General features: G+C 38.4%; 1 protein-coding gene across 1 annotated transcript in view; it reads left to right on the top strand.

Moving 5' to 3' along the window:
• Positions 1–436: 436 nt before the first annotated feature.
• Positions 437–11,464, top strand: part of LOC140647272 (sodium channel protein type 5 subunit alpha-like) — a 36,088-nt gene continuing 25,060 nt past the window's right edge. The window contains exons 1-9 of the mRNA XM_072851631.1: positions 437–691; positions 1,699–1,817; positions 3,423–3,530; positions 5,121–5,249; positions 6,044–6,135; positions 6,992–7,213; positions 9,622–9,679; positions 10,355–10,496; positions 10,984–11,181. Of these exons, the coding sequence (XP_072707732.1) occupies positions 437–691; positions 1,699–1,817; positions 3,423–3,530; positions 5,121–5,249; positions 6,044–6,135; positions 6,992–7,213; positions 9,622–9,679; positions 10,355–10,496; positions 10,984–11,181 (1,323 nt within the window). The remainder of the gene's footprint in view (positions 692–1,698; positions 1,818–3,422; positions 3,531–5,120; positions 5,250–6,043; positions 6,136–6,991; positions 7,214–9,621; positions 9,680–10,354; positions 10,497–10,983; positions 11,182–11,464) is intronic.

The raw sequence follows: 11,464 nt of genomic DNA, 5'->3' as shown, positions 1-11,464 counted from the left end.
GTCCTTCTGTTGCAGACACAGCTTCCACATATTTGATGTTGTTGCAGTTTGATGGGTTTTACTGTCCCATTTCCAAATACTGGGTTAAACTAGCACCTTATGTTTTTTTCTGAATAGCTCAAGAGCCTTTAGGATAACAGGGGTCTTAAATGAGGTGCTCCAAATACACTCTTAAGTTTGTAGAGGTCTGCCCACATCCTAGCAGATACACATAATTTTTAAAAAAATACTGAACAGACATCTCACTGAAAATGGTACTGATCACATCTTTTTTTCTTTTTAGAAGCTGATGGCTCAGAAAGCTTATATTATTATCCATGCATGGGCAACCAGTTGTTTAATTTTCATAACTTACATGTTTTGGAGTTACTTAACTTCCTTTCTACTTGTTTCTATTATTTGGACAGAATTAGTGACAGGAAGAGAAGAATGAAAAATGGCCGAGTTCTTACTACTTGGTACCAACAACTTCCGTAAGTTCACTTACGAATCCTTGGCTGCTATCGAAAAGAGAATTGCTGCCAAAAGGAATTGTCGAAGAAATACTATAGACCAGCAACCTGAGGAGAAACCACGTCCTCAACTTGACCTAAAAGCTTTCCAGAAGTTACCAGCTCTCTATGGAAATCCTCCTCCAGAGCTCATTGGGGAACCACTGGAGGATCTTGACCCATACTACAAAGATCATAAGGTTAGAGCCAACCAAGATGCTTGGATTTTAATTTGTTTTATTGTGTTGCTAAGAAGCGTTTATGTGAATGATCTATCAGTTTTGCTTACATCCCTTTGGAAAAACTATCATCCCTTTCTAGGTTATAATAATGCAGGTAGTTGGCACAGCTGAATGACATGCCGTAAACTTCTTTAAAAAAGCTTAATTTTTAATCATAGGAATTAAATACTATGAACTTGATTATCTTTTGAATCAGAATGGGAGCAGAAACAATAAAATGGATAAAGGAAGAAAAGGGGGTTTTGAGTCAGATCTACAAGAAATGATAATAATTTTGTAAATTTTCTTGAATTCCATGGTCTGAAACAATGTGTTCCTCTCTATCTCAATGCTTTTGCTCCACTTACATGTCCAATAAATGATCACCTAAGTATAAAAACTATTTTAAAACATTTGCTGATGAATCCTTAAAACCTAGTTATTCAAGCTCTGTATTCTAGTCATGAAGTATTGAAGAATATTATTTTCAGTAAAGAACAGAGAAATGGGAACTAATCCATTGGAAATTATGCTTATTGCTTGAGAAACGGTTAATACTTTGAAATAATTTCTACAATCTTAGAGCTAAAGGATCACTATCAACAACAGCAAATAATGATAAAGGCTGCAATTCTTCCTTCCACCTCTGTATATCTTGACTCAATGAGAGGTTCAATTTATTTTAAGAGAATAGTCATAAGCAAAATTAGTTCTGTGCACAACTCTTTGCAAGTCTTAAGGTTAAAAAAAAGAAGTTAATGCTGAGGATTTTTTTGCAGCTTGACAGTTAATAGGTATTAACTCTTTCATCAGTTTATGATGAAAGGATAGCAAAGTATTACAAAGAGTCTACCCATTTAAACAAACAGACTAAAGTTAAAATCAAGCTCTTGCTCATCACTGATGCAACAGGATATAGTACAAAAATATCTTCTATGTTCAACTTCCTGAAAACCTTACTTCATGATTCTTTATTTTTTTTAAAGATTTTCATAGTGCTAAACAAACAGAAAACAATCTTCAGATTTACTGCTACACGTGCCTTATGGATCCTCAGTCCTTTCCATCCAATCCGAAGAACAGCAATTAAAATTTTAGTACATTCATATCCTTTTGTTGGCTTCATTCGCTCTTTTTGATTATGAAACCCTACGTAATCCTGTGCGTTTGTATTTTAGAGCATTCAATGAATCTAGTCTTTTCCTCACTCCATTACTTGTAATTATGAATTACCTTAGAAATTATTATTGTCTTGGTGCTCTTGTGCTACTTAGAAATAGTTTTGTGAGTACTGGGGGTATGAAGCCTGATTTTCTACAGATTTGTGTTTTGAGAATGATCTCTGATGTTGATTTCCTCCTGTCTTGTAAACAAGTATCTCATGCTGAAGCCTTTCTCAGTGGGAAGACTAACAAGATCTCTATCTTCTTTCTCATCTTAACTGTAGGAATTAAATTCAACTCATGTGCCAAAGCTGATCAACCATTGGCCAATTTTAAGAAAAAAAGGCTGAGATAGGCAGGCACGCATATGAAAACACACAGAAAGAAAAACTATCCAAACTTAGTTTCTTTAGGAAATCAGATTAAAAATATATATCTTTGGCATATGAAAGTGAACATTTCCAGGGATGCTGTTGCAGGGAATGCCTTTGGAATATAAAAGTAATATAGATTCCACCTTATACATGAAATTTAGGGGACGAGAATCACTAGTGTATTGCTCCAGTTTGGCACTGGAGAATGAGACCAGAGCAATAACGCTGTTGCTCGGGGCTGAATCAGGCCCAGTGCAGAGTCTGTGGTATCCCTGTGTGGATTTTAGGTTTCCAGCCATCTCCTGGCTGTGTGTGCTGAGTTAGCTGCAATGGGTCCAAAGATGTCATCATAGCAGGGTACAGACATCCCTGGAGGAGCGATGCCTCTCATCTGAGGCTTCCCCCAGGTAGCAAGTAGGCTGATACTGGCATTTCAACACTAGTGGTCCAGCTCCTAGGTTTGTGACAGTTTGACCATGCCCAGAGCTAAAGCCAGGAGATTTTTTGTGGGGATGGAGAGGATGGATGACGGAAAGGCTAGATGTCTTTCCCATGGACATCTGCCTCCTGGATTGAGAAAACATGTGGTATGACTCAAGGCATGAGATTCAGCTCCAGAGCCAAGTGCTTCAGCTTAGGTGTCTACGTGTGACCTAGATGCCCTAGTTCCTGTTCACCCCCTATATTCAGCACGTCCCAGAGAGCAGCTGGGCAGCCCCAAGAGTTGGCTAAACACAGGCATCTAGAGTCCTTTGAGACACCTGCAAGTATCCTGGCAGACTTCACGCTGTCCCTTCAGAAGAGCGCAGCTCTTCCAATTTAGAGTCAGTTTTCGGCTTCATCTGTGTGACCCTGGGCAAGTTTTTAACTTTTATGCTATAAAATGAAACTAAAAATGCATCCTTCCTCCCACTCTTTGAGTGGTTGAGGATCCTTTTACCAAGTTTGCAATGCTTAGAGCAGCAGATCTCTAGCCCATACAGAAGTCCAGACGGCGTGAATAACAAAGGTAGTGTGTTGTCATCTAATATGACTCAAAATCAGCAAATACATGTGCATGCTGTTCTTACATGTGCTTTAAACTCAAAAACATACTACATCTATGACTGATAGAATATCTAGTTACATTTCTGAATCAATGTCATATTCTTTGCCTTCACTCCCGTGACTTACATTATTCACTTTGTTTATCATGTGCACTATTATAACTAATTGTGTATTCATGGCTCTGACTGAGTCCTCTAAGGGTTCTCCATCTCCTTCGTGGAACAAGTATATTGAGTAAGTATCTGTGGGTATGTATGTTTTTTGATTCTGTAGTTGTATTGAATTATTGAGACTTATCTTGCCGCCTTCACTCAAGATAGTTTATGGGGGATTTAGAAAGAAAGTTGCTTGTGTTAGGACTTCGTCGGGTTTTTTTGCTTTGAGGGAGTATTTTTGTCTTTAAACTCAATATCTACAATAATTGTGGTGTTACAGGAGAGAGTAAGTGTAGATTAAGTTCCGCTGTTAAACTAGCTTCATGTCTGTCCTACTACTCCAGTTTGTTATCCCACTTTCTGAAGTTACTCAGTAATTACTTGCTCTTTATCCAGACACATTTCCCATTGCTGCTGACGCTGATGAGGCACATCAAGAGCTGCTGTCTTTTAAAATTCTTTCTAATAATATTGAAATGCTGAGTTTTGCTCTAATAAAACGTTCTGTCAGAAGCTCCTGGCCTGCAGGACGCTGTTAGAAAGTAAAGCTCTTATCTTCAGTGTTGCCAATACTTGCAATGTTAAAGCACAAAAAATCCATGCCTTTGTAGTCACACTTAAGCTGGATAATCCCATGTTTTTATTTTTTTTTAAAGAATATTTCAGCTCTCACTTTTTCAGTTTGGCATAAAAAGGTTAGAATACGAACCCCGATAATTCTAGCACCTAACGCAAAGGAAAAGATTCTGAAATACTTAGTTTTAAAAACAGCTCTAAAATTGTTTCTGACTATGTCACGTTATATGACACTGAAACAGCTGGGAATGGCAAATCCTCATGCAAGCAGGAACAAGATTCTGCATGGTATTAATATATGTATATGTCCAGAAGATGCTGGGATACTTCCCTACTTATGAGAGCATATAGGTTAGATTATAGTTGTATCTGCTGTTGGCATCAAAACTACTGTTCAAATGCATTTCAATAATAATTTCAGAATACTTCTTTCCAAATGAAAAGGGAAGCATTACATCCATATAATTTCTTAGTGCATTTGCTGACTACCAAATGAATGCCTTTTGAATTCCATGGGGAGATCGCTCTCTTGTTGAAATTATAAGTGCACTCAATAAGTCCAGAAGAGCTTTTACTGATAATTTTCCATTAATAAGAATAATTGCCATCTTAAATCAAAAATCCTGTACTCTTGTATTACTTTAAAACACTCCAAGTGTTTTAAACATTCTGCACAGAAATAGATGCTGCGTGCCCAAAGTAAATAATTGGCAGCGTATCACACATTCACTCGGCCACTTGAAACCAGAGGAAGATACAAATTTTGATCTTTATTTTAGCAAGCAGCTAGGAGGTTTGTGTTTCTCAAATTATGGGGACTCACATGAAAGAGTTTGAAAAAAATTGTTGAATGCCAAAAAGCCGTGTCACAGGCGTGCACGTTAATAGCCATGTCCAGATTGCAGTCAACTACTGTCTCAGACTCCATATGAGTCAGATACTGATAGAACACACTGAAATCAACAGCACTTTCCATTACTTCTCTGCAGCATTGGCTTGGTTTGTTGGCCTAGACAGTAGATAGTCTGACTGTGTCTCTTCTGTTAATTGCTAATGTTGCTGTTTTGCTTTGGTGCTTTTCTCCTTTCCTTAGATTTACTTTCACTGGCATTTACACTTTTGAATCATTGATAAAAATATTGGCAAGAGGATTCTGTCTAAATGAATTCACTTTCCTTCGAGATCCCTGGAACTGGTTGGATTTCAGCGTTATCGTTATGGCGTAAGTGGGAACATATAAAATATAGATTTCCTGCGCTCGTGCTCTGTATTTGAAGTTCTTGTTGCCGTGGTGCAAAAGGCTGTCTGCAGTACAAAAAAAACCCCTGTGGGTCCTAACTGCATCTGAAACTATCTAGGACATCGACTCTTCCCCTTGTTTTATCACTCACTGTATAACAACTACGTGTGAGTCTTTCAAGGGAATAGAGCTGTGCAGAACAAGATATACTCTGTGGTGAGTGTACGTGAACGGATGCATTGCAATCATTAAAATGTAATAGCGGGGCTGTGAAATACAGACATACTGATCCTGTGAATGAAAGTGTCAGTTTGAAAATAGAGCAATGGGTATAGACACCAGGACAGTGGATTAAATTTGGTCTTTTTATCTGCAAAAATCATAGTTTGAGCTTCAGTTTTCAGTAGTTAGAAAGCTTTTATACTGGTTAGATGCAGCCACAGAGGGGAGATAGATAGAATCAAACAAGTTCAGCCAGTGTTTCAGCCTGAAATGAGTAATTTTGAGTGTTATCTTTGTTTATATTTTAAACACATGATATTTTAAGATGCTGACACAAAAGCAGCTGTGCACAAGCCAAGAGCTACCTCCTAAGGAAACTCTAATAATCAAGAAATGGGTTTCTATTTTATAAGTCTTCAGACAAATCCTTGATATGTATTTTATTAATACTTAAAATATGCTTGGAAGTATTGACAGTTAAGAATGACCACCGTAAAATAATAGCCCTGTTTACTCCGTTCAACCACTTGACATACCACATCCTGACTTTACAGGTACGTGGGAGCATTTAGTAACTTGGGGAGTGTGTCAGTCCTTCGGACTTTCAGGGTTCTGAGAGCTTTAAAAACCATTTCAGTAGTCCCAGGTAAGAAACACTATTTGCTGAATGTTTTCTGCTACTTACAACCAGTTCGTTACTCCAAACAAAATGTTTGCTTTTGCCTTTTCTTTTTTCCCTTTTTTTTTTACTCTAAATCTTTTATTGGTTGCAGACACAGCTGAATTCGTGGGCACAAATAGTGTCTCAGTCCACTGGCCCAAACCAGAATAAATCAATCATTAGAAACAACCTTGTATTTAATTTATTTTCATTATGCTTTTAAAGATTTTGTTAACACTTTATTACGTCAGTTTTACAGAATGTTCTTCTAGCTGGTCTATGTGTTATAGTTCAACAGAAACACCTCCGGTGACTGAATGGACTTTATTATTAATGGTCTTACATCATCCCTGGGAAAACACTTTCTTTTTCACTTTTCCCTTAGTTATTGGGAAAAGTCAGTGAATTTTTTCTCATGAGTAAATACAAATTAAGAACCAGTAGGTTACCCCTGTCTTCTCCTTCTGGTCTTTTTGATCATATTCATTATTGTTTCCAGTGTTTCCAGATTCTTCACCAATTGTCAGTGTTGGAAATTTCATTTGAATTATGCATATTATTCTTTCCAGATAAGAAAAACGAGACTATCTCTGGTTCCTCATCCTTGCCTAAATATCTTACAGGGATTAAAGGAACATCTGGAAATTGTAGGGTCAAACAAATGAGGAAAAAAAATATTGTTTACATAGTAATTACTCTCTCATCCAAACTGTACTTGCATTGCAAACATATTTGCCATGTATTATCCAGTAATTTGGTACTTTGATTACTATACATTGTTTTAACTCAGTTAAAATCTCAGGTTTTCACCCTATTTTTCCTTTGTATATTGTTTTCCTAGGACTCAAGATCATTGTAGGGGCACTTATCCAGTCTGTTAAGAAACTTGCCAATGTGATGATCCTGACCGTTTTCTGCCTGAGTGTCTTTGCCCTCATAGGCCTCCAGCTTTTTAAGGGCAATCTAAGACAAAAGTGTATCAGGAACTCTACAGAGTTCAGTAAAATACCTGATTTCCTTGACAAAAAGTGGGAATCCTATGAAATGTTTGTTAATGATACAGGTAATATTTCTCCTTCATTCTTTTTTAGATGATAGTATAGACACCTATGCATACATCTATAACCACTGCTGTAAATCATATTGATGTTCTGATGATTGATATTTTGATGAGTAACTACTTATTAATGGCCTTCACATTGCCGGAGCAGCTTGCAGGCATCCAGGAATGCATCCCTTCCCTTCATTATAAGAAACAGCACTCCCAAATTTTCCAGTAATGTCCATCTCTGTTTCCCAGAATGATATGACAATAACTGAAATAAGCATTAGCTCATTCTCTGCAGTAATTCCCCAAAGTTCACCTTTTACTACATGCTGAAGAGTCCGTACATCTTCATTTTGAAGCCCAGTGAAGAACTCTTCAGCTTGAAACAGAGGAATTCATTCTAAGTTCCTTTCTTCTTCACATCATATGTATCTGATATATGTGATATATATTTTATGTCTTATATAAGATATATATAATACACATCTTTCATGTATATGTCTTGCCTGAGACTGGTGATGGAAGCATAGAGCAGAGATCTGAAAACACACCAAAGTATTCTCAGAGGAACAGCAACTGTAAGATGCAATTCAGAAAGGAAAAACCTTAATATGCATGAAAAAAATACACTCAAAGTAAACAATATCTATGCCAGAAATATGAAGAAAGCTTCATCACTGAATAAAATCTCCACCAGCAAGTTCAGACATAGCAGCAGTTATACAGGGAGAAAAGCATTCTCCCAGGGGAAGTGTTGAAATACATAAAAAAGCCACACAGGATTGCTGTTTGTATACACTCCATGTGGGAGATTTGTTCAGACAGGATTTCTTAATAACTTCATAGTCCAGAGGGAGAAAGTCTTTTATATAAAAGATTTTTGAGAAAAACTTTTTGCAAGAAACTCTTGTACCTACCAAAACCCCACACATAAAACCAAAGTCATTTACATATACAGAATGTTGTAAAAATCATAATTGAAAGCAAACTTCAAAAGAAACCAGGCAGTGACTAGAGTTGCACACAAGAGACCATGGATGTGACAAACTTTGGCTAAAAATACTAATTTTTCTATGCTGAAGAAACAGGAAACAAAAACATCTTTTTTTTTTTTTTAAATGCAGAACATTGCAGGTGTATTAAGGCAGTGACCTAGAGAAAGTAGGGCTCAAGAAATTAAAAATCTGTGTTGCTTCACAAGCTTTGTCTTGTTCACATCCTATGCTGTACATCTTGTGTTCAGGGTGATTTGCAATGATGGAAAAGGAATAGGAGGGCCTGGACAGGTTTAATGAAAGCTAGATGACTTTCCTACAGGATTTAGGACTTATAGCACTTATAAGTCCTAAATAATATAGCAGTTTTCTATTAAATGATTTTTTTGTATTTTTTTAATGGGCTGCTTTGGTCCTGACTTTGTGTGAAGTTCCCATCTCCAACATGGAGAACTACATGTTATTTAGGTATCTGAAGCTCAATCACTGAATCTTCTTAAAAAAAATTTTTGTCAGTTGGCAGGAGCAGAGCTGGACAAAATTTGGGTGGAAAGTAGCCCAGATAGTGACTCATTCCTTTATGGTGTATTTACATGGTACAGTACAGCTAATATTAAAGATTCCTGCTGGCTCTGAATCCTGCTGACTTACCTGATGAGCACAGCTGAGGTTTGAGGAGCACCAGGAAGACCTCCCTTGCACCTGGGATAATAAACCCACATCTTAATGGGGCTAATTAGCTATTAGCACTAAAGCTATTACTTTCAGTCTGCTGCTAGCTCAGGTATCAAAGTAACTCATGCTAAGAGAAGTAGGGGAAGAGGTCAAAAAGGGGCACAGCTCCAACATCCTAATGGACAAATCTGTATTTCTCAACTAAGCAGGGTTAGGACCTGCTGCCTGGCCCAGCAGAGCAGTGACATGGCATGGCGTATATCCACTCTGCCAAATACTCTTTCTTCCTCCTCAAAATAGGATTCTGTTTTTATTGCTTATTGGAAACAGAGCTGGTCTATGCTACCCCAAAAGATGTTTGTATGCTGTCCTGGAGAGAGCTAATTTCTACGGGCCAAAACTGTGCCAGGGTTTGTGCTAATGATTACCAAACCAGGGACTGTGCTTGAGCCTGTGCCCTCCAATTCTTGATTTCCATTATGCAGATGTGGCCAAAATGACAATGTTTTTTAAAATTCTGCTTGAATTACTGCCTTCAGTCTGAAATTTGTGCATACACATATGTATGTTTATAAATGAGGACAGGGCATCTTGCAATCTGGTGCAGTTACTGTGAGCATGGGAAACCTGTCTATGTGTGTGCATATACACTTACCGGTCACTGATTACTACTCATCAGTACTTGTATTGAAGGATAGAGGATTCGGGCTAAAAAGTGCTTTGTTTTTAAATTTTCTTCCCCTTTTTTTATAGCATACTTTGCTAAGAAAGGGGGCACCTCAGATATTTTGCTATGTGGTCCTGGTGCTGGGTAAGTGCACTTAAGAATATTTCTTCTTTGGAAGTTTTCTCTGCCTCAGTGCTTCTGTATTCACTCAGCCATATGAGACAAAAGCAGAAATTCCAGGCTTTCCTTGAATGCAGAAACAGGAACACAGACCACAAAATGCAGTAAACAGTCAGATAATTTAATACTTGTAGAGAATGAAGCATGAACCTGCAGTTGGCTTATTCAGGTCTAAATTCCTTTGAGGCCTTCCAGAAATGCTGTCTTTCTCTTCCCCACAGATGTACAAGAGAACTGAAAACATGAAGGATCTCAGATATAGCACAGGACAGGCACACTCCTCTCCGTAAAGGCTTATGAGTGTTAAACTGGGAAAACAAAACATGGATTTTGGAGGGCAGGTTTGGGCAAGGAGGGAAGTGTGGCTGCTTTGCACTGAGGGGCAGGGGATGAGGATTGGTGATGAGGGACTTGTCCTGGGTTGGTGGTCTACTCCAGCCTGTCTTCTTCCTTTGTTGGAGGGGTTGTGGGTGCTGCTTTTTCCATCCCACTTTCCAGCCAATACTACCTGGAGTAGAAAATTGGCTTGCAATCTAATAAACCGCAGAGCTGAATAATAATCAGAACTCTCACATAAGCTGAAGTTTTGCTTGAAATCTGCACGGTTAAAAGAGCTCCACTTTTTATTATTACTTCTAGGACCTGTCCTCCAGACTATATATGCCGGAAAACTGGGCCAAATCCTGATTACGGTTTCACTAGTTTTGATACGTTTGGCTGGGCTTTTCTTTCCTTATTCCGCCTGATGACCCAGGACTACTGGGAGCGTCTGTACCAGCAGGTACCAGCTTTGTACATAGTTCAGAACCAGTCTTCCAGGGAGAGCAATAGCTGAAGCAGAAAATGTGTAGAGAGGACAAGAAACCTCAAATAAAAGCAATAGCTGCAAGCCATTGAGCCCAGATCCTCCCTTCTCCCTTCCAGCAAGCTGTGACCCCGTGAAAAGGGATGCTGAAGTGCTTCCCAGCAATAGCCCTATTACCTTACTGGTTTAGGGACTTAAAATAGAGTACTAAAAGGGTCCTGTATTGTCTTTCAAAAATACCAGCATATCTCCTCCATCATCCTCATGGGGTGTACGATCAGTGATTCATGGGCAACGGTACAGGAAGAGGGGGAAGAAGGGCCAAGGAAGATGTATTTCCCTTTAAGCTTCCTAAAGCATTGTGTCTAGGAAGCTGAGCGCTTCTAAAGATTTCAGAGACACATTGAAAGCCTATTTGGTATTTTTAATGGTAATTTTTATCTCTGGGGTGTGTTGCTTACAGACCCTCAGAGCTTCTGGGAAGGTGTATATACTCTTCTTCATGCTGGTCATCTTTCTGGGCTCATTTTATCTAGTCAACTTGATTCTGGCTGTAGTAACAATGGCATACGAGGATCAGAACAAGGCCACCATTGCTGAAACAGAGGCAAAGGAAAGGAAATTTCGGGAAGCCATGGAATTATTACAGAAGGAGCAGGAGGTATGTAAATTATTCCCTTGCAAGCATTAGTCTCAGTGCTCTGCTGTCAGTCACATAAGAAAAAGCATCACTCCTTGTATACAGCTGTATATAGTAGTCACTCATGGGAACAGGAGCAAGCGATAACTTATTGAAAGTAGCGTTTCCTAGAGCTACAAGAGCAATTCCTTGTTCAGCTGTGTATTTTTCCTGTGAAACAATGAATTTTGTTGTGGATAATGAGCATTAAAGGCTGCTGTTGCCGCAACAAAAATAGTATTTTAAAATCTGGAAAATGTAAAAT

This window comes from Ciconia boyciana, chromosome 2, assembly GCF_034638445.1.
Source record: "Ciconia boyciana chromosome 2, ASM3463844v1, whole genome shotgun sequence".
In the NCBI taxonomy this organism is placed as follows: Eukaryota; Metazoa; Chordata; class Aves; order Ciconiiformes; family Ciconiidae; genus Ciconia; species Ciconia boyciana.
This window is presented reverse-complemented; position numbering and strand designations above follow the sequence as displayed.